Source organism: Sinocyclocheilus rhinocerous, unplaced genomic scaffold (genome assembly GCF_001515625.1).
Source record: "Sinocyclocheilus rhinocerous isolate Xijiao unplaced genomic scaffold, SAMN03320098_v1.1 scaffold1915, whole genome shotgun sequence".
Classification (NCBI taxonomy): Eukaryota; Metazoa; Chordata; class Actinopteri; order Cypriniformes; family Cyprinidae; genus Sinocyclocheilus; species Sinocyclocheilus rhinocerous.
In genome coordinates, this window is record NW_015639873.1 from 402,302 (window position 1) to 425,882 (window position 23,581).

At 38.9% G+C, this 23,581-nt stretch overlaps 2 protein-coding genes across 3 annotated transcripts; both read right to left on the reverse strand.

Moving 5' to 3' along the window:
• Window positions 1-588: 588 nt before the first annotated feature.
• Window positions 589-9,181, reverse strand: LOC107752263 (mycophenolic acid acyl-glucuronide esterase, mitochondrial-like). 2 transcript variants are annotated; one of them, XM_016568192.1, is made up of 5 exons: window positions 9,034-9,181; window positions 8,134-8,317; window positions 4,909-5,020; window positions 4,340-4,477; window positions 589-1,173 (listed from the first exon to the last, which is right to left on the reverse strand). In XM_016568192.1, exons 1-5 carry the CDS (start codon window positions 9,116-9,118, stop codon window positions 832-834), a joined length of 861 nt encoding a protein of 286 aa, XP_016423678.1. In that variant the 5' UTR covers window positions 9,119-9,181; the 3' UTR covers window positions 589-831. The 2 variants fall into 2 exon arrangements, with proteins under 2 accessions (XP_016423678.1, XP_016423679.1); XM_016568193.1 differs by lacking the exon at window positions 9,034-9,181 and adding an exon at window positions 8,705-8,954.
• A 5,071-nt stretch (window positions 9,182-14,252) lies between these two features.
• LOC107752264 (GS homeobox 1-like) lies at window positions 14,253-16,049 on the reverse strand. Its single transcript, XM_016568194.1, has 2 exons — window positions 15,161-16,049; window positions 14,253-15,076 (listed from the first exon to the last, which is right to left on the reverse strand). Exons 1-2 carry the CDS (start codon window positions 15,537-15,539, stop codon window positions 14,724-14,726), a joined length of 732 nt encoding a protein of 243 aa, XP_016423680.1. The 5' UTR covers window positions 15,540-16,049; the 3' UTR covers window positions 14,253-14,723.
• Between the last annotated feature and the right edge of the window lie 7,532 nt (window positions 16,050-23,581).

Here is a 23,581-nt window from a genome sequence, read left to right on the forward strand (position 1 = left end):
AATCCACACCACTCCAGTCCATCAGTTAACATCTGGAGAAGACAAAAGCTGAAACTAATCCAGCATTAAAGCCGTTTCAACTTTAAACCGTTGCTTCTGGCTAAAATATGAGTCCATAATCCATAATAACTCTTCCTCCAGTCCATCTCCTGTTGTCTCTCACACCAAAATCCAGCTACATATTTGTTTAGAGCTGTTTTGGCTTGTAAATGGTGCTTGATCTGTGCAGATTTCTCTCCTGATTCACACAAAATGACTTTTTCACTTCATAAAGAAATATTATGGATAAAGAACTCTTCTTTTATCCACAAGCAACGGCTTGAATTTAAAAACGTATGATGGATTTGCTTCTTACAAACGTGCAGCTTTTGTCTTCTCCAGATGTTAACTGATGGACTGGAGTGGTGTGGATTACTTGTGGATTATTGTGATGTTTTTATCAGCTGTTTGGACTCTCATTCTGACGGCACCCATTCACTGCAGAGCATCCATTGCTGAGACACTGATGCAATGCTACATTTCTACAAAATTGTTCAGACAAAGAAACAAACTTGGATGGCCTGAGGGTGAGGACGTTTTCATTTTTTATTTTTTTTGTGTGTGAACTTTTCCTTTAAATGTTGGCCTGTCCCTTCTGCAAAGCTATCATACAGTTTCAGGTCACTACAGAAGGAATATAGCACATGACTCAGACTTTTTTGAGCATGGCAGCACCTGGTCACTGTATGGGCTTCCAAGGAAGAAAGTAAGATATATGGTTCCGGAAAGAAATGAGAATTTTTGGGTGAAACCTGATTTCCCCATCTTTCACATTGTCCTCACGCCCCATTCTCACCCTAATGTGGTCAGTTTATCGATAAGGTCATCAATAGTGTACACCATGAGCTTAATGTCATCTTTCTCTGACATGCGATGTTGCCCATGCTTGCGCAGGATGACATCCACGTCATTGCTGAGCACCCGCTCTGCGACCTGCATGGAGACGTGCCAGGGAACATCAGGGTTCTTGAGGCCGTGAATCAGACGAACGGGGCAGGAGACAGGGATGGGGCTCCGGAGTATGCAGTGGTTCTCCGCCTCCTTCAGAAAGTCCATGCTCAGAGTGTAGAAACCCTCTCCATTGTGCTTGGTAGGGAATTTCCAAAAGCCCTGTTCCTCTATCTCCCTCTTTGTCTAATGAAAGGGGATCAAGTTACATATATATGGAGTTCAATCATGACAACTCTCGGAAAATGAATTTTACCAGCATTTATTAGCAAGCATGCAATGTCCATAGGCTTGGTATCAGCGGACTAGATCTGCTACGTTGCTGCTGGAGTAAGGATACATCTGAAATGCATGTGAAATGGTGACTTGAATTCAGACTGCTGCAAGGAAAATAAGGAGAACCCCCGAGCAATATATGGAGTTCAATCATGACAACTCTCGGAAAATGAATTTTACCAGCATTTATTAGCAAGCATGCAATGTCCATAGGCTTGGTATCAGCGGACTAGATCTGCTACGTTGCTGCTGGAGTAAGGATACATCTGAAATGCATGTGAAATGGTGACTTGAATTCAGACTGCTGCAAGGAAAATAAGGAGAACCCCCGAGCAGATCTAGGCAGGTGGTGCTGGGGAAGGTGGAGGGTTAGTGAAATCCCATGACGCGCTGCACTGAACGGATTCGATACAAGTCAGGAATAAATAGGAACGAACAAATGACTGGATGAGCATTTGGCTTTAAGTAAACCAATCAGCTGCTCAGAAGAGTTTCATGACTGAACTATATATTTATATGAGATGCCAGAATTATTTGTACACGGTAACTGTATAGATCAGGTGTTTTCACTTTTTGATCCCCCCGCGAGGTGAAGGATTCTTAATAGCACCCTGTGTGTGTGTGTGTATGTGTTGCTTCAAGAGAGCAACGGTACATTTGTGTTGTGTTTTTCTTTCTTTTATATTCTTTTATTCATTCACTTACAATCATTTAATCATGTAATCATTTATAATCATTACTTAAACCATTTATATACTCATTTCATTGATTCATTCATTGATTAGTCATTTATATTGTATTATTATATTTTATATTATTTTCCCATTGTTGTTTAGTCTTATGATTGAGTGGTTATAAGGGATATTTGTGTTCATGAGATAAGAGAATGTCTCCATTTCAAGGTTTTTAACGTCACAGGACGATGTTGTGAAGCAGTCATTTTCCATTGCTCTAGCTTATGGTATAATAACACTTCTGCTGGTCAGATGAATTCTGAACATTTAAACATAAGCAACTAAGATTATTCAATAAACTCTGCACTTTTTTATCATCATCACTTCGTCTCCTGCTTCTGCGCTTCTCTGGCTTTACTCATTTAACTTCTTGGCTGATAGAAGACTGTTAATACAGGTTTGGGTGCCAGACAAGACTTGCTGTAAACAGGTTTTGGGTATTAGACAACTTTGCTGACTAGTTGTTGTGTTACCAGACAAAACGGATATTTTCTGACTGGATCTGGCATCCGAGTCTGGATCTGATATTTCTGGCATGGACGCATGATCTAACAGAGGCGCATAATAAAAAGCTGTTTCAAAATTTATATAACTGGTTTTTATTGTCAGTGTGCCAAATATCATTTATACATACATATTTACTTTGTATTAAGTTTTTCCTGCTCACAAGTAATGTTAGATACTGTGCACATTTGGATAGTCATTAAATTTTTTTATTTGAAACGAAATAAGCAGAAATGAGGGCCTTTATTTGTTTCTTCAAAAGAATTTAGTTTGAGTTTTCATCTTTATACGGTGGACCAGAAAGCTCAACTCGCTGCAAATAGAAAAAATGCCAGCAAATTAAGAAAACATCTTCATCAGTTTGACAAACTTGACTTCATCAGATATTATTATTAGCCAAAATTAAACCATGATAATCACAAATTACACTAACCATAGTTTAACCATGGTATTTGTGTGGTACTGATTACACAAATGGTAATAATCACCAAATAAATAAATAAATAAAAATGGTAATGTAAAATGGTAAACACTAAAAACATAATTACTACACTTTTACTGTAATAAAACCATGTTTAATTTTTTTAAGGGTTGTTGGGGTCCCCTTGAAACATTTTCGACCATGGTATTTGTGTGGTTACACACATGGTAATCACCAAAAAAAATGGTAATGGTAAAATGGTAAACGCCAAAATCATCATTACTACACTTTTACTATAATAAAACCATGGTTCATTTTCGTAAGGGTTGTTGGGGTCTCCTTGAAACATTTCCATTGTGGTCTGTGCTACTTGTAACGCTTTTCTGTATTTGGTCGCGTTGTGAGTCTTTGCAGCGCGTGTGTTGTTAAACTGATGAAGATGTGTTCTGAATTTGCTGGTGCTTTTTCTATTTGCATGTGTTTTCTGAAGTTGCAGCGAGTTGAGCTCTCTCGGCCACCGCATTTGTAGGTTCATTGGTAGGAAACGGATAAATAGCTTGAATGCACGATTTTCACATGTGTGACAACATGAAACGCCTTTCCCACTGATTGGCCAATGAAAGATCAACCCGTGCCGCCATCCGTTCTTCCTCAATTATTTCAAACAGAATAGTTATATGGACTCTTAAAGTATTTACTGCACATACTACATGTCATCAGTTACCAATGAAATGCCTTGACGCAAGCGGTACTAGTTAGGGCAGGGTCTAGAAAGGGCTTTCTTCTGTATAGGCACAGGATCAGCAATCTATGCCTGCCAGAGCATTAGATGTTTATTGCTATAGTATTAATGCACCTTGCATTTGTTCCCACAATGACCTCTTGAGGTCACATCGACAGCCGATAGACTACAGTACGTCACTTCTCAGACGTTACAAGACATTTTCTTTAGCTGTCCAGCTATCAAAATCTGTGTGGCAAAAGTGTGTGACCCACTAGACAGTGCACAGAAGTTGTGGAAAGGCTATAGAATATTCAAGCTAATAAAGGATCCATTTTCTTGTTCCTTTCTTCTTATTTCATTTCAGATTGAAAAATTAACTTTGTATAAAGCTGAAAACGACCATTTTCAATTCAATTTCAAATGTACCTGTATAGCACTTTTCACTATAAATACTGTTCCAAAGCGGTTTTACAGAGAATAGTGCCCTACAACCCCTGGTACGGATCATTTTTGATGCTACGGAATAAATAAAGGAATAAAAGTAAGTGTAAATCTCTAATAGTGATACTTGCCTGTAAAGCACCATTAGTTACATCTACAAAAATACACAATTTGTAACAATTTACAGGTTTTATTATTATTATTATTTTACCAATATTGAAGTTTAAAAAATGACATTGAAGTTTTTCGCACCTCTATCGGTAGGGAGTTGAAGGCTGTGACGAAGTGATCTGCAGCTGTGGAGATGCCCACTAAAGCAGCTGTCTTCTCTGGCCGTGCGAGAGCGGCGAGCAACATCAGCCACCCACCCATGCTGGAGCCCACCAGAATCTTGAGCAAAGTGACACGAAAGAGAACGTTTGAGTAAAGAGGGGAAAAAAGAAAAAGAAAAAAATAAGTAATTTCCCAAACACTTGTTAGAACCTTTTTATAGGGAAAAATGTCAATGTAAACATGTGATACTGATCATTTCAGACCTGTGCTATAGACAGCTGGCCTGAAATAAAGGCAAACATGTCATTTTCTATCAGATATAAAGTTTAGACGATTCCCCGATTACTATTGCTTCCTGTAGACATCATCTCATGCCAAAAGAATTCTGGACTAGAGTTGATTTTACTTTGGTTATGTGCATAATTCAATTCATTTGTATTCAAATAATTGAATGAATATTTGTGCTGGTAAAATGCAATTTTTCCAAATTAAAATAAAATTTGATTTGTCCAGACCATCCAGTGTCGTCACGCTGTTAATCCACTCACCTGTGGCCCTTCTACTAGTTCATCCTGTACATAGAGCACATCTTTCTTCCAGGCACCAATGTTGTAGTTACCCATTTCCCCTTCAGATGAACCACAGCCAGAATAGTCAAACCTAAAGGAAGTACATTTATCACAACCGCAATAGAGTTCAAGATGGAAACAGAAAACACTGTACACTGTAATAAATGGCTATGTTCATATGCTTCTGTTCCAACTGGATGCATTTCCCATTCCCGACAGTAGATGGTTATGTATGTTTTCTACCAGAATTTAAAAAAATGTGGTATGAATTCTTCCAAGTCGAAAAGGAAAGTAATTGGATTGGTATTATGTTATAATTTTAGGTCTAATGTTTATATGTGGCCCGTCAACAGTTTTACTAGCTAGTAGCTACTGCTCATTACAAAGTGACATAAAAATAAAAATATAAATATAACTACAAGCAGCGATGACGGGCCCAAGCCACCAGCGCAACCACCACCCCGATGGCATCAAGAAAACAGTGCACAGCGGCACATGCATTTACAGTAACCCTCTGGCAGTCTGGCTTTAAGGGTTACAGCAATGAAAGGGTTACACTATAACATCAAGAGTGTGAAACACACACACACACAGAACATATATAAAACTGTGGTAACACTTTACAATAAGGTTTCATTTGTTAGCAGTAACTAAATTAGTTAACATGAACAATGATTATATAGCATTTATTAATGTTAGTTAATATTAAGTTCAAAACTTACTAAGACATTATTGAAATTTAAAGTTGTATCTGTTAACATTAGTTAATGTACTATGAATTAACATGTACATGAACATTTTTATTAACTAACATTAAAAGAGATTAATAAATGCTGTAAAACATATATTGTTCATTGTTAGTTCATATTAGTTAATGCATTAAGTAATATTAACAAATGAAACCTTATTGTAAAGTGTTACCAGCGGCACATGCATTTACAGTAACCCTCTGGCAGTCTGGCTTTAAGGGTTACAGCAATGAAAGGGTTACACTATAACATCAAGAGTGTGTGAAACACACACACACACAGAACATATATAAAACTGTGGTAACACTTTACAATAAGGTTTCATTTGTTAGCAGTAACTAAATTAGTTAACATGAACAATGATTATATAGCATTTATTAATGTTAGTTAATATTAAGTTCAAAACTTACTAAGACATTATTGAAATTTAAAGTTGTATCTGTTAACATTAGTTAATGTACTATGAATTAACATGTACATGAACATTTTTATTAACTAACATTAAAAGAGATTAATAAATGCTGTAAAACATATATTGTTCATTGTTAGTTCATATTAGTTAATGCATTAAGTAATATTAACAAATGAAACCTTATTGTAAAGTGTTACCAAAACTTTTTATGATCTATAAGGATTTTATAAACTGATTTTAATTATCTATAAGCATTTGTGAAATAATTATATAAAACTATATTACCAGTACTGTACATATTAACTTATTCTATGTATTAGTTTGTCATTCTAACTAATTGAGCTGAGCTGTAAATGATCAGACTTAAAGGATTACATATTCCATGACTCCATCTGGTGGACAACTATAGTATTACAGCCTTCATCTGTCAGCTGAAATGTCTGATAGTTTTACATTTTTTTGTTGACCCCTGAGCGTTATAAATGTATGAAACTAAGCATGTTTCCTCAGAATGACTTGTTCTCCATATGTAAAAAGTTTTGAAGAGTTTGGATAATGCACTTTAAAGATATAAGAAAATTACTGTTTCCTTTTTTACTTTAAATTTAATAAATCGCCATGGCAACACCGTTCAAGATATCCAAAATCTGTTCGTAATTTAGCATCTTCAGTATCTTGGCATCATGTTGACAAAGCTTGGTTTGAATTGCATGATTCTCCTAGGAGAAGTATACATTAATTCATAGCCTAATTTTTCCAAAAATCTGCATTCAAACCAAAATAGCCGACTTCCTGTTGGTTGTTGCTAATGACTGTAAATTACAAAGTTGTCCGGCTTGATGAGAACAATATATGTATGGAGTTTGGTGACTGTAGGAAAAACTAACCCCCACCCACCCCACCCACCCCACTTTTGACAAAAGGTGGCGCTAAAGAGCGCATGCTCCACGCCCATGTATGAGCTTTTGCCAGTGTCTAACTATCATTAATACTGATGTGTGTGTCGAGATTCATGAAATTCTAAGCATGTTAAGTGCCTTAAAAACACCTGAAAAGAATATTCAAGTTTGACACGTTGCCATGGCAACAGTATTTAAGAAATTAAGAATCCCTTCACAGTTTCTCATCTGCCGTATTTTGACATTATTCTGGTGAAGTTAGAAGCAAATCGAGTGAAAATAAGAGGCTGATTTCAAAGCATTTTAAAAATGACACGCTTCCTGCTGCCAGTTCAGCATCATACAACAAACAAACTGCTGAAGTTTCATCAAAATCAGACAATGTATGTGCAAGTTATAACACACTTTCTGTTTCTCGCCATACATTTGTTGCTTTGCCACAGCCAAACGGTTTGAGATATCAAAAATGTCTTCGCAATTTAGCATCCTCAGTGTCTTGGGATCATGTTGACCGGATTTGGTGGCGATCGGATGAAAAACCTAGGAGGAGTACATCACATTCCAGAGCACATTCCATTCTAGGGTTGTGCCGAGTATTACCTGAGGGCACTCCATGATGCACCAGTTTGACAACCACTAGTCTAAAGTACAAACTGTTTTCAGAAGCATTTTTTCCCCAAACCAGTGAAGTGCAAACCCTGCACTGGTCAACTCAATGACACAGAAAAATTCAGACTTTAATCAAATGCCAGACTCAATCAAATGCCATCTATCATGATGTGCTACCAATGCTGTGCTGAAGTTAGTGGGAGGTTAGTATTGACATAACCAATAAATGATTAAGAATCAGATACGGGCTGAAGTTTGCACTCAACTGCATTGAGAAGGAAATCATTCTTTTTAGAATAATCATTGATTTATTTATGCTTCAACACGTCGTATTTATTTGCACCTCTGAATACTTAACAATAAATACATTTCTGGATTTTACCTTTTTTTCCCCTAGATTTTTACCTCATCTTTTAATTTTGTGAGAAATCAACACCTTGTTTTTATGTTTAAATGTACTTACATTGTACTAATTATGTTTAAATGTACTGTTACAAATGACTAATGTCTGTCTCTGGTTGTTATTATTTATTACCTGAGGTATGAGTGACCTAAAGACTTGCAGAACTCCTCTAATGCTTCTGCCTTCTGTCCACCCATGACAGAGGCAAACCCAGGCAAGAAAACCACTCCAGGACTCTTCCCTTTCAGTTTCCTATAGGCCAGCTTTGGTAGATCAGGTCGTGTAGCATACTGAATTGTAGTCTTGTGTCGAACACCTAAAACACAGAAAAAACATTCATGGTGCTTATTGATATGAGATTCAGTGGTTGCCATTTTTACAGCACCTGAAAGGCAACATACAGATCTTCTTTCTATTATATCTTATATTCTACCGATATTCATCCGATTATATCTTCTGAAGCAGTATTTTTATTTTTTTTTCAAACTCTCGAAACAAAGTATAAAGTGTTGGAATGCTTGCCAAAACAGGATGTCTGTCTATATATTAACGAATTGTGATTGATCTGCTCTCTTGCATTTATTTGTATACTAAATTGCAATTGGTCTTCATCTATTTAAATCTCTATACATTTACACTATTTTCTTCCTTGCAACTACTGTTACTATATATATAAAATATATATTAAAAAAAACGAGTTAACTTGATAATTGTCGTTGGTGGCGCTTGGATAGGACCCCAAAAACAAATGATTTCTCCTCTGTTGTATCAGCCATAGCAGGTTTACACTCTTTCGCCTTGAGTTCAAGCTTCAAACACTAAATCGAAAACGGTGAGTTACATCAAGACATCGTAATGTTACAATCAGTGCATTTAAGTTACAATGGTGAAAAACCTGAAACTACTTAGAAAGAAAAAAAAAACACAAAGTATCACTACAGTCAGCGTGTATGTTGTAACACGCTGACTGTAGTCACGCTGGCCACACCTCCACAGTTACGCCCCCCGGCACGCTCTGTGAGCTCAGCTTACCCGCAGAAAGGTGCTGGAGAGCGGTGAATTTCCGGACGTTTATTTTAAGAACCTCTAAGCAATTTCTGAGCACACTTAACGCCATACTGCCCCGCTCTCTGCGGAGACACGGAGGTTTGACACAAGAATCCAATCCGAAATGATCTGAGACCCGACTGAAAAACACTGCCGCCTACTGGCCCGGAGAGCCACTGCTAGATAGATAGATAGATTTAATAAGCATGCCTGCTTAAAGGGATAGTTCACCCAAAAATGAAGATGTGATGTTTATCTGCTTACCCCCAGGGCATCCAAGATGTAGGTGACTTTGTTTCTTCAGTAGAACACATATGATGATTTTTAACTTTAACCGTTGCAGTCTATCAGTCATATAATGCATGGCAATGGTAACAAAATCTATGAGAGTGTAATTGTTATTTTGACCACCAGATGGCGCTGCAGCTCCACTGCTTGAGCGAGCGCTCCTCTCTCGAGCTCAGCTGAAGACTGCTGTAGCATGACAGCAACCTACTGTGAGGTTTAAAACTTGATGTTAGAAGTTATACTTTGTAGTCATTATATCTGAATAAACTTTACAGCTCTGTCTAAACATAAATACTAACATTTCTGCATGCATGTGAAGTTGGTTTAAAATTTCTTTATTTTACCTAGTGGTTTTATGAATGGTAGAGTCAGCAGGAGAGAAAGAGGGGCCCCCTTTTTTTTTTTTTGCCAGTGAGGATAATCATATTTTCCGCCAACGTTACTACAGTTATCCGATGCAACAATAAAACCTTGGTAACTTCCTATCATCAAAAAAGAAATGAAACTAAGTGACAGAAGGGTCTTGAAGGTTACACTGAAGAATAGCTCATATTAGTGTGTGTTTTTAAAAGTTGCTACATTACCTGAAGGCCTTTAGGGGAGAGGGCGTAATCGAGAGAGAGAAGTGGCTCTGCAATTTTTAACATATATTTTGTCATTAAAAATGTGGTTGCTGCGATGTAGTCGATGATGTCTATCTGTCGGTCATCCATCAAAAGCTCTTGAAAGTGACAAGAGCTACATTAATTATGTTTGCATGCCTCACTAACACAATGTGCCCACTCAGAAGTGTTTGTGAGACAGAATCCGCTTGGAACCGAAATGATGAATGCCGACCCCCTCCTCTTCTCTTCTGCGCACGCCACCTCATTTCCAGAACGATTCCTTGTTATGACATCCACAGCCACAGAGGTCTCTCACCTCGACGCTAAATTCAATCTAATGAATGCAGACCCCAGCGCTCTCGTCGCTGAAAAGAGGCCAACAATTTAGCAATTTCTGCTGCTTGTGACTAATTCCCATATTTAAATGTGAACAGGCAAAGCTGGCCCATTTGACGGCAGCCAAGCGCATTTGATCAGGTCAGAAAGACATCAATGGCACCGGGGGTATGGAGGTGGCTGCAACTGTTTAACTGTGCAAAATTCAATCAAAAAAACAATTCAGAAGGCTGTTGAAAGTTTGGAAAGCGCCGCTGAACGCATACAGGCGGATACGCGAGGGTGTTTTTTCTAGCATTATTGTATGTCTTGTCTCTTTATATCAGTTTACAAGAGTTAACAGTTCTAAGTCAGCCCTGTTCATTATTTCTCGGCCTCTTGACACTGCAGGTGCAGATTCGGATAGCGCATTGTCTCTGTGGTATGGAGTGATTCAGTTCTGCGTGAGCAACACCAAACTGTGTGATACTGAGTAAAACACTCTCTCTTTGTGAGAAGTGTAGTTGTGAGGCCATGGCATATTGCGTTAGGAGTGTCTTATTAGATGTTTCCTGCGGTTATTTTTCTGTTTCTGTGCGCGCAAACTTGGGTAAAAGCGAGATAAATTGCTGGTAAACAAAGCTGCTCTCACACAAACTACATTTCCTGTCTGGATACATCGACACGTAATTATGATTTATACCCGCTGTATTTCGAACTTTATCTCGAAGATATCATTGCATAGTAGATTTCTTCAAAAGTTTGTAGAAAAAACAACAACAGCCAGAATATTAAGCACTATATGGCACGTCTTCTGAGAGGCATGCGAATGGATAAACAACAGTCGAAATATTAAAACTTCTGTTAAAAATCTGTTCATCTGCACAAAGCGTATCCGGGGGGGGGGGGGTCAATTATCAACATATTTAAAGCATTTTACACCTAAATAACTAAGGGGACTGTAACTGGTGTTTAATTAAAATGCAGAATTTTGCTTGACTTTATGTGATTTTGAGTCTTGTACAAAAACAAATATTTTTTTTCTCGAAGAAACTGCTTAAAGGGAGAAGCTACAGCGAGTCACTGCCACAAGAGGATTAATCAGTACATTTATGTCTATTTAAGTTAACATAGTATATTGTATTTATTTATTATAAATACCGTATCAAATGCAGCTAAATCGTGCTTTTAGAATCTGGGAAAATATCAAGTTTAAACCTCGCTTCAAGTTTGTGGACGCGCTGCGAGCAAGAAGCTCTCATCGAGAGGCCGCGTGTGCGTTTCCAAAGCCTCTCCAACTTAACCACCTCCATTGTACGTCTAACCCAGATCGGCAGCGTCCCTCCACATAAAGGGATTTGCAATTTCAAGATATTCCAGCTTAAATGTTTTTGACAGCTCCCTCGCTTTTGCCTCGGCCTGCTTATTTTAACTGTGCCAAATGGGTCACCTTGGGTAGCTGTCTGCGCGCAAAGGGCTTTTGCGCGCATTCAGTCCGAATTTTTTCCAACTTTCCTTGACAGGGAAACCAGCTGCTGGTCGTGAAAAGACGGCTTATTAATTGTCCTTTGTCATGCAGAATTGCTTGATTTCTAAAGAAACATACAAAGGCTCTTTTTCAGGATTCAAGTATTTTGTTTCGTGCGCATTTTCAACTCATCGAATCAGCTGCAGCGCCTCACCGTCTACCAGACTCAGGTACTGACGGCCTGCCTCTTTTGTCCGCTTTTAATGCTCTTGTAAATCAGGCAGACTGATTTGTTACAAGCTGCTCTTTTAATCTGATAGATAAGAGACAAGTCTAAGAAAAGCCGTAAATGAAAAATTAGCTGGAAGAAAGACAAGGGCGAGTCTGCTGGATGGGGGTCTGTTGACTCAAGCGGCCCTCGAGCGTCAGGCGAGCCCTCCGAGCAGCCCCTGTCAGGGTCACGTCAACAATTCGCTTTTCTTCCCCTAAAAAGACACTGTAGCCCTTTTTGCTTCAATAAATTGATCGGCGCAAAATTGAGAATAAATAAATGGAGAATTTTGAGCACCGCTTTTAAAACTCCCCCAGGGCGCGTAGCCACCCCCGGGCTATTGAATGGATAAAGGGCGCTTCGCAGAGGACGCACGGTGCAAAATGAGACTGTATGGTGCAATTAACAAAATGGCCTATATCTTCACAGATGCAAATATTAGAGTTTTGTTCAAATGTTTAAGTGAACAATCAAGCGCGCGTTTCCAAGAGCAGTGCGCTATTCCGAGGACACAATGACCGGAATAATTGAGTAAATGCGCTGATCTTACCAGGTCCTTTGTTGACACCGATGGCCGATGATGGATTCCCAGCAAAGGAAACAACATTTAAAACCAATTTCAACGATTAATAGATCAACGGATAATAGGACGCATCGAAACCTGCATTCCAGAAGCGCGTTGCTAAAAACTCAATCTGAGCTCCAGTTCTGCTGCGCATGAAAGTGAAAGGCTGGAATGCCGTTTTCACGTAAATAAAATAAGGTGTATTTTTTCTTCTTCCACAGACCAAACGCATGTTTCTCTTAAATTACGAAAGGCATCCGTTTCTAAAGTCGACTCGAATGATAATTCATTTTGGAGACCTTGAGCAAAAAAAAAAGTTATATTGTATGAACTAATTAATTATTTAGTACATTTTCAGTTCATACCACAGACACACATGTTTTTTTCCCCTCCTTAAATAGGGTACACATAATAAAATAATCGTTTTTCTCATACAGCACCGATCACAAACGCAGCATGCAAACACAGTAATCGCCATCATCACCAAGTGTCCGCCTAGACCCCTTTAAATAAATTTAAATACAAACATCGATTAATCTGTCTCGTTGACTCGCATATTGTATTCATTTGCGTATTATTGTCTGTGTATTAATACACTACTTTGGGTTTTATTAACCCGCTCTCACGAGACTGTTAAGAACCGTGCGCTAAATGGCTCAGTGTTTAACGGAGAGGCCCCGCGCCTGGGGGCGCTTTCAGCTGCGTCCCCAGGGAATGCCACAGGGAGCCCGATGAATACGCGTCTCCTTGGACTTCTTGACGGAGATCTATCCCGAGGCACTCGAGTTGTGAATAGAGGAGCGCGGAGATTCTGTGATTTAGATACGCGTATAAGCGCACCCTCGAACTCTAGGTTGGACTTTTGTATAAACGTTATATCTCTCTCTTTTATCAGTTGTTATTTTACTTAGACGTTCTAGTCATCTTTTACAGACGGTCACAGACACTCCTGTTTCATCCCGTTAAAGACCTTATAAATGCTTATTAAAAGGAGTCGGCGCGCGCTCAACACGCGCTGGTCAGCTTTAAATTACGCATTAAGGTTTACTTCCCATGGCAAGGACTTGTGTAAAGATACTTGATGTGAAAATGCTAAATATTAAACCTTTAATTGGACAAGTTTTATGGAGGCTTTCCCCCGAATTATTAATGTTAAGCAATGCGATGCCATCGTATTTATAAAGTGTCTCATAATCTTGCAGTCATGATATGCTGCTCTATTCTGATATATTTGATTTATTTATTTTTGAGTATCTGTGTTTTGATTTTTTTGAGGGAAATAATTGCATTCAAAATTGCACGAAGATGGTCAGAATGTTCATCCTCTATACGCGCTTTTCCAAATGCATGTCAGAGAAAGTCTTCTGTCTGAATATATAAGAATTTTAAGCAGAATATTACAGAAAGCTATTTCGATTCAGAACTGTAAGAATGCGCTGCATGTACAGGACACTAATTAGCCGTATACCATTAGAAGGCTCAGTTCTATTAGAAAGAAAGAAAGTCATGTGTGGCTCTCGTTGCGTCTACATTATAAATTCAGTATGACAGGTTCAGCCAGCTCGAGGGTTTGGGTTGCAATGAAACGAGACATCGTGTTTTGTCACTAAGAAATATTCTTTATTTTCAGAATTAAGGTTTTTTAAATAAATAAATATTCTCATTACAATAAAAGTACAATAACAAATTCTGTCATTGAAGTGAAGCATACATTGAATACATCCCATATTTCCATTCCGTCCCCAAAATGTGCTTAAAGCTACCCTGTGTACTCACCATCCACACAAACAAAACAACTCAATCTCTTAAAAAATAAAATAAAATCAAAGTACAAATTAATTTTGGACCGTGTTGATAACACAGATTTTAAAAACTTTTGGTGACAGGAAATGCATTTGGATGCGGAACTATGGACTTAAGTTGTTTTCAGAAAAAAAACTACAAACATAGAACATGTATACAAATATACAACATTAAAGGGATACGCAGACCCCGATCATATATAAAGTGTTTTCTCTCTCTCTCTCTCTCTCTCTCTCTCTCTCTCGCTATGTACAGGTGACGGCGCACGCAGATGCCGTCGCTTTTTGGCTGCATTCAAGGTTCCACAGGTGTGGCCTACAGAGTCTTTTGAGGTGGAGGTCATGAGCAATGCGCTGGAGCTCACGGGCTAACGGACAGATCTGCGTCCTCTTTTTCTGATGTCGGGGGTGACATGGGAAGGTCATCTTCTTCCTCGGAGCACCGGGCGGAGGACAGGGACGACGAGCACTTGCAGTTGTGCGAGCCCGTCCTATGGGAGCCGCTTTTGCCTTCTTTTTTGTGCTTTACGCGGCGGTTCTGGAACCAGATCTTGACCTGCTTCTCGGACAGATTGAGGTAAGTCGCGATCTCTATGCGCCGGAGTCTCGAAAGGTACATGTTGGAGGTGAACTCCCTTTCCAGCTCCAGGAGTTGCGTGCTGGTGAACGCAGTGCGCATGCGCTTGCTGCTCTGAAGTTGACTGCTGCTGTTCTCTGTTGAAAAGACACAAATAAGTTCAGTTGGCAACGTTAAAGCAGAAGTTGAGTTAGAAAAGTAGGCTTTTTCGACATGCTTACCTATGGATATGCAGTGGAACTGCCGTGGATCTGGAACTGGATATGTGGCTTGGTATAAGCCCGAGCCGCTGTTGAGGTTCACACCGCTAGAAGTGGAGTGCTGTCTGGAGAGCGCCGCGTGACAGTACTGGGAGCCGAAGGCAGGAAAGGAAGCCTTGATGAGCGGCAGCGCTGGAGGCGTCGGGTGCAGCTGAGACGCGACGCACAGCGGGCAGAAGCACAGCAAGCCCGCTTTTCGCGAGTGGCAGGAGCCGGCGGAGAGACCGTGGAGAGCATGCGACGGATGCACTGCGTAAGGAAACCACGGCGGCCTGTTCTCGGTTCCTTTGTCGCTGCTCTCCCTCAAAATCAAGGAGTCCACAAGAAACGACCTCGGCATCTTGGCAGCCCAGTGTTTCTTCACCTAACGTCGCAAAAGTGTCTCTATCTCAGTCTCGTATCAGGATCTGTACCCAAGGCTGGATGGCAGAATGGTGCTGGAGAGAAGGTGTTCCTGCTTAAATAGTTGGAGAGCCAGTTCGCCCATGTGACTGTAGCGGCTGAGAGCTCTCAATAGGGTTTTGTGCCTTTTCTCTCGGCATTCACTCTGCACGCTTCCCTATTATTTCACTTGTTAACTAAATGAACTGCATAATGTAGTCTATTCTTGTCAGCCCCACCCACACTGCAAGAGGCGGTACTGCCCCTGCTCCCTTTTAAAATCTCCCCTCCTTTCATACTATTACTCTTTAGTGTCGTTTTAAACTTTATTTTCTTTCTCACGCGATCACATGGACACTATTGCTCTTTTAATTAATTTCATTCAAAGAGCTTCGTCATTTGTTCTGCTGAACTCATTAGACATGCGCTGCGTGTGACGTACGTCACAGCATCCACCTGCAGCTCAGCCCATCATTAACTCTTACAACAATTAAACGACTTGTTTCTGAGAGAGTGGTGGAAATAGGATTGCATTAGTTCTAGATATTGACATAATATTCAGTTAGGATAGAACACTGCTGTCAATATCTGATAAACAAACTCTCTCTCTTCTCCAACCAAAAATGTTACTTTCATTCGGGGTGTTATTTTTCATTTAGCATTTTTTTTTTCCTTTAGGTCTATGTCCGTTTTTATTGTTTTACCTCTATGCATGTACTTTTATACTAAATTAAATTATTAAATGAATCTTTACAATCACTAAATTAAATTACAATACATGCAAACCTCTGTTTTGGATGCGCACATACGAACGGAAAAGTTTATTTATATTATTTTTTACATCTAGTATTATACCATATTTTTACAATACGATTTATTTTAAAGTTCTAAGTGTGTGTGTGTGTCCATTCTGAGGCAAATGTATCATTTCCACCCTCTCTCTCTAAAAAAAAAAAAATTACAATAGCCTACATGCAAATCTCTGTTTTGGATGCGCACAACAGAAAATATATTATTTATTATTATTATTAATATTATTATTATTATTAACCTATTATTATTATTTTACAATTAGTATTTAACCATATTGTTACAATAGGATTTCTTTTAAATATGAGTTCTAAGGGTGTATATCCATTCTGAGGGAAATGTATCATTTCCACTAGCTAAAAAAAGAAGAAGAAGAAAGACGCGTCGCGTCACAACCTCAAAGCGATGAGGTTAAAAAACAGCGATTAATTCCTGCGCGCGGGCCCCCGCAGAGTCCGGGAAGGAATATATAAAAATAACCAGGTTTTCACTCTCCCAGCCCTTATTGAATGTCATTGTGGAGAGTTTTCAATGCGAGAGAGAAAGGCTCGAATTAAAGTGTGTGACAGCGGCGGACAAAGTGGCACAAAGCCGATTCTGTCAGTGAGGGCCCGAATGCGCGGAGAGTGAAAGCCCCGGCCCGCCGCGCCCTGATTGAATTAAGTAATAGGAAAACATTTTCTTTCACTTTAGGTTTGCTAAACAAGACGTTCAAAGGAAAACGGGATACTAATGTGTGAGTAAACAGCGAAACGCATTTTGGAATGCATTTTAAAGGTCGACAGAATCACTATATGGCAAGTAGCCACAGACAACTTTAACGCATGCAGACTCTGAATGTAACATAGCACACGTATGATTAAAACAGAAAGAGGAACGTCACTAACATAAACAGAATTTTCGAACATTCGTATATTCTCATGACAACAAAGATGTTACGTTTACCTGCTGTTTTTGGCTAAACATATTCCTTTATGGCCATGCCGTATACTTTTTCAGCACTAGAATAGCTAGCCTACTAAAACAAATCTGAATGACAGATTTACAAATCAGGCTCTCAGTGAAAGCTTTGGTGAGCGCTAAATGCGCGCCACGGATGGATGGATGGATGGATGGAAGCAACCAAAACACCAGATCAGTGAGTATAGCCTACGAATGACCTGTGCATACGTCTAACACTGTTAATGTCAGTCACTGATGGTTCTTGACAAATGCAACAATTATTCTTGCCCTCTTACTGCACGCTATATGCCCGGAACCGAGCCGGCGCGCTTAATAGAAAGCTCTTGTGTTCAGAACCAAGCCTGGAGCCTGGTAATGGACTGTATAGGCCCAGCCATTTGTTTTATTTTCTGGAAAATGATGAGGGACCCTCGTCTATAAACCTCCCTCCACTCGACTCACATAAGGGGTATAATTTGGTTGCAACTTTGCAGCACCGTAATAGTAGGTCTTTACCGGACAAATTAGGAGCAATTAAACCCTTAAACAAGCGGCGGGTACCGAGTCACGCGGACAAGAGCCTGTTATCCGATAGGCAGTGAAAGAGGGATGGTGAGCTAGAGGGATTAAGCCTCTCACCGCATGCCAGGCGCTCACCATTAACTAATTGGAGAGTGCGCTTCTATGCCCACCACCCGTGCCCCACCAGACCTTGTTTTATTCCAAGTCAATAATTACCAAATGTCTTGATGATGCTATTATCATGTAAAGCGGACGTAATATCAAGACGCTTTGCTTTATTTTGATAACATCACTTACGGCTATTAGAGTCTCCTTGGGGATTTGTTAGTTAGGCTATAAAACCCCCACAAGAAGATCGTTTTATTGCTCAGAGGTTGCTCTGTCATAACTCAGGAGGGTTTTCTCCTGGATTCCTGAGGAGGAATACAAATAGAAATAAATTAGTTCAGAGCTGACGCACTATACACTATGCACTCATACACTTATGCATTCAACCATGTAGTGTATGAATTATATAAGATCATTTTGTCATTCATAATCGGAGTCTGATAGCCCCTCCCCCATCGCTACGTAATTAAAGCTGCAACAGTTGAGTGCATGAAGTGTCCAACATTCCACACTTCATTTTTCTGTTATTTAAGTGCATCATCCGGGTATTTAAAGTGCACTTTTTCTTTTTGGAATTTTCAGTGTGAACACACTACTCGCACTATTCATACCAAAAAACGTCATGGAATAGCGCATAAGTAGCCTATGCATGCGATTTGGGACGCACCTATATGGTCTCATTCTAAAGAATTCGATGAGAAATGTCTGAGTTCATTTTAAGAGCGCATTTCAGACATGAGTTCTGAAACCTCTTCTGTTCTCTGTTTAATGTCATTGCTGTCTAGTACGAGTTGAGATTTTAAAGATCTCATTCGTGATTATTCATGCTGCATATGCCTTTCGAATTGTTTCATCTGATTGAATAAAACACACGTTTCTATGAAATCGTTTATAACTTTTTATGATGGAAATCGACAATGAGTCACGCTAGTTCCCATGGCGAAGCACCTGCGATCTCTTTATCAGCCAGTGAGCGCTTCTGCTCGGGGAAGCTCATCCTCATTTGTTCTCTCGACTGGAGACCGACAAATAACTTTGACCTCCGCGCAGGAGACGGCGACTGCCCTCCAGAGGTGTCCGGTTTAAGCGCAAGCAAACGGTTGCGTGTTAAAATGCTGCATCTAGAACACGCACCAAGGGCTCCGTTTGCCTAATCTGCGTATGCAATTAAATATAGCAACCCTGGATAGCGAGGAATTGTTTTCTGAAATTATTACATGGGATTGGCTGAATTCGTTTTTGAATTGTCCTCTAATTGAGCAAATGTAACTATAAATTCATATACATTTCATGATGAAAGGGACGTTTCTTTTATATATACATAATTTTAATTTAATTTGATTTAATAATGTAATTTGAACTATTGTATTACTGTAATTTATCTACTATCATCTGCATAAGGCAACAAAAATGTACCAACACAAATTATATAATGCAATTTGCTATATGCCAAAAAAAATAAAAATGTAGGAAATTGTGTCCAATGAATAAAACAAGAGGTTACACTGTAAAATGAGTTTTTTTTAAGTTTCTAAATAAACATTACTGATGTACATTTTACAAGAAAATACAATTTCAGTTTATCTTTTTTTTTTTTTTTAAATGTTTTGTTACTTGATTTTTCGTTGTAATTGTGAACTTTACTAGCAATTTCTGAGTCAACATTATTTCTGCACCATTTATTTTTTTCATTGCAGTGGTCAGAACTTCACTAACAACAGCGTGAAACAAAAAATAAGCGGATCATTGATAATCTCTATGCTTATGAATTTATACCTCACCCTTGACAAAAGTTTCAAATATCAATAATAAAAACCCGTTTAGCTACTCAAGTCATGCCTGGGGCTATTCTGGGATGTTGTTTTGTTCTGCAGGCCTGCAGCTGCCAGATTCACCGGGCTCCTTTTTCACACCATTTGTTTTCTCTCCTCTCAATTGTGAGTAATAAAATAAAATTAAGTGAGCATTAAGTTCATTGGGTTTGGGGGTCAATGGCTTCCGTATGGTGTGAATTATTCATGGTTGGAGACTGTATTGGTTAGAGACAGGTTGAAGTGCATGCTGGTCCTGTTGCCCCCACTTGTCTGTATGGAGGGATCTGTCGTGAGCTAACAGTGAAACAGGATTTAGAGTCCCACTGGGATTTGCCTTAGCTGGAAGGGGCGCTGTGACTGTCTGTGGGTCCCCCTCCTAGATCTACCCCTAGGGCTATGACACAGACTGCTGCAGGTTCCCCTGCTTTTATAAGGGATGGATGCTGAAAAGCTCTGAAAAGCATCTTTCATATGCTGCTCAGCCACCAGCTCTTGTTGCAGTTCATTATAGCTGACTGAGAGACCGCTGATAGATTGTTAAATGTGTGTTTTATGCTTAGGAGTCACAACCAGACGCCACAACTGAACAGCAGATGGTAAGAAAACACAGAAATATTTAAACAATCTTCTTTTTGTGCATCCAGGACATTTTTGTTTCAAAAAAATTATCTCTCTCTCTCTCTCTCTCTCTCTCTCAAATTCAATTCAATTAAGCTTTATTAGCATGACTGTGTGACACAATAAATAATAAAAAGAAAGAATCAATAAAGAAAAAAACATAGATAACAAATAAATAAAATCCGTCTAAGTAAGTGAAAAGATAAAGTGAGTCAGTTTAGAGTTAACCATGCTTAACACCTAACATTGTGAATGGCTAACACAAATTTTGCAGCTGTGACCGGGCTCCTTTTTCACACCATTTGTTTTCTCTCCTCTCAATTGTGAGTAATAAAATAAAATTAAGTGAGCATTAAGTTCATTGGGTTTGGGGGTCAATGGCTTCCGTATGGTGTGAATTATTCATGGTTAGAGACTGTATTGGTTAGAGACAGGTTGAAGTGCATGCTGGTCCTGTTGCCCCCACTTGTCTGTATCTGTCGTGAGCTAACAGTGAAACAGGATTTAGAGTCCCTCTGGGATTTGCCTTAGCTGGATGCCCCTGGGGCTATGACACAGACTGCTGCAGGTCCCCCTGCTTTTATAAGGGATGGATGCTGAAAAGCTCTGAAAAGCATCTTTCATATGCTGCTCAGCCACCAGCTCTTGTTGCAGTTCATTATAGCTGACTGAGAGACCGCTGATAGATTGTTAAATGTGTGTTTTATGCTTAGGAGTCACAACCAGACGCCACAACTGAACAGCAGATGGTAAGAAAACACAGAAATATTTAAACAATCTTCTTTTTGTGCATCCAGGACATTTTTGTTTCAAAAAAATTATCTCTCTCTCTCTCTCTCTATCTCTCTCTCTCTCTCTCTCTATCACTATAGTGATAATTTCATTTTTTTTTTAATTTAGCTTTAATTTTGAGCTAATTACATACCAGTTATTAATTTAATCCCTTTATGCAACACAAAAAAACACAAAATTGCAAGCTAATGCAGATGCAATACTTTATTAATCTGTTTATTATTCAACAATTCCATTGTCATTGGGAGAGTCATCGCCTTACGTGAGGCATACAGTTGTGCAAACACGCATTTTGGACACTTAAACCACACCGAAAAATGCAACAGTGTCACTGAATAACATGAATAACCTTATTAATTATGTGATCTTTTATGTCAAATTCTTAAATGTAATCAATAAATTCAATTCAAACAGTAGGACATTATAGGTCTGTTAGCAATCAAATGAAATGTGAGTGCATTATTGTGCTGCAGCAGAGGTGAGACAGAAGCTGCATCTGAAGAGCCATTTAGATGTATTTATGCAGGCTGTTTAACGGAGATCAGAGTGAAATGGGATCTGGCGCAAATTTACCAATTCACAAAGTGCATGGAAGCAAACTGTGTACAAAAATATGAAAAGGAGTCCAGCACCACTTGTGATGAAGAGAACTTTAATAATTATTAAAGTTCCCTTCATCACAAGTGGTACTGGACTCTTTCTCATATTAATGTAGCTCAGAGGACACGAATGCATGCAATGTTTGCACTCAGGAGAGCTTCCAAGGTTTCTTGTCTCCAAAATGTAATTTACTTAATATTTATTGATGTATAAAACCAATATCACATTTGTAATTGTGTGGATATTTGGGAAAAACAGTACTCTTGCTCATGCGATGTTGCTTAACTTTACTGTCTGTTTAAAATGTAAAAAACAAGAACTCATACAGGGGCAATTTTTCAACAATATCTTAAATATAGTATATATATATCCTGGCACAAACACACTTTTCAAGCATGAAACAATATAGACACTGTCAAAATGTAACAGTCCATACATGTCTATAAAAAATGAACTTCATACATCCACTGACAATCACATTGCGACTAGTTGGTTAAAAGCAATTGCAAAAATTGCAGAGAAAACTAAAGCTAGCTCTGAGCAACGTTTCATAATAATGTTTGCATATGTTTTCTATTGAATGCATGAGACATTTTATGTGTGTTTAAATACTGTTTGGGGCCAGTGTCTTTGAAATTGCATAACATTTATTACACAGAAGAGCATTTCTGCTAACAGCCTCTCCGACAATTCATAAAATACTGATCACACAATTCTTGATATTTCTGAAACAATGAACATGAAAATATGTGCTTTGAGTTGCTACAAAATTGCATGCAACACAAACAGTTAGGGTTACATTTTGTTGTATGTAAATTTTATAATTCTACTTGTTGTTTACAAAATAAAAGAGTAAAACTTGTTATCATAGTGTAGGTTGCAATAAATAAATAAATAAATTTTAATAGTAATTTTTCATCATTTTTTAAAAATAATTTGTTAATAGTGCAATAGTCCTCATATGCTTGTGTGAGAAAACCATACTAGTGTTGGTATAAAACCAATAAGAAATTAACCAGGGAACCATCATTAGTGTTGGATTGATAGATAATGTCTACGATTTTTAATATCTCATTGTGAATCTGAATTGCCATTTGATGTGAATCCATTCGTTCTGGTACAGCAAGGATTGAGACGTCATCTTTTCCCCCCATTTCTGTGTTAAAAGCTCTGACATATGCTTCAAAAGGGGTTTGTCTTTATCCATGGACGTTAGTTTCCAATTCAGTGGACGTTTGGTCTTTAAAAAAATGGTGGGTCAAACCAATGAATTTAATGAACTCTCCAACACAAAGAAAGTGTTTTGCCATTTGAACCCCCATAAAGGCGGATAGGCAGGTCAGCAAAGTTCTTTCAAGAGGTTTGTACACATATGTGACAATGTTTAGAATGCAGACCTCTTCAGTGTCCCCTTTCAAAGTGTTGAGGACGGCAGTGATGGTCCTGTCATCCGAGGTTTCGCTATTGTTCGTGCCAGTTCCTTTTTCACTCCCAAGACAACAAAAGTCAAGGAATGCAAACCACATTTTCCACCTCTCAGAGTGACTGCCCAAGCAAAACCAGTCTGAGAAGGTCTTCAGATGGATGTAGCATACAGAAATAAAGAGCTGAGCTTGACTTTTTTTTTTTTGCACCTCCTCTGTGTTTTTCCCTTAAACCTTCCCTTCATTGGTCTGTCCTACAGCCTCTTCCTCACTCTTATTCTGTCCATCTTTTGGGACGGTGGGAGGAGTAGAGAGAGGGATCAGAAGAGAGGTACAGATTAAAGGATGATGGATGGGAGGGAGTTTGATTG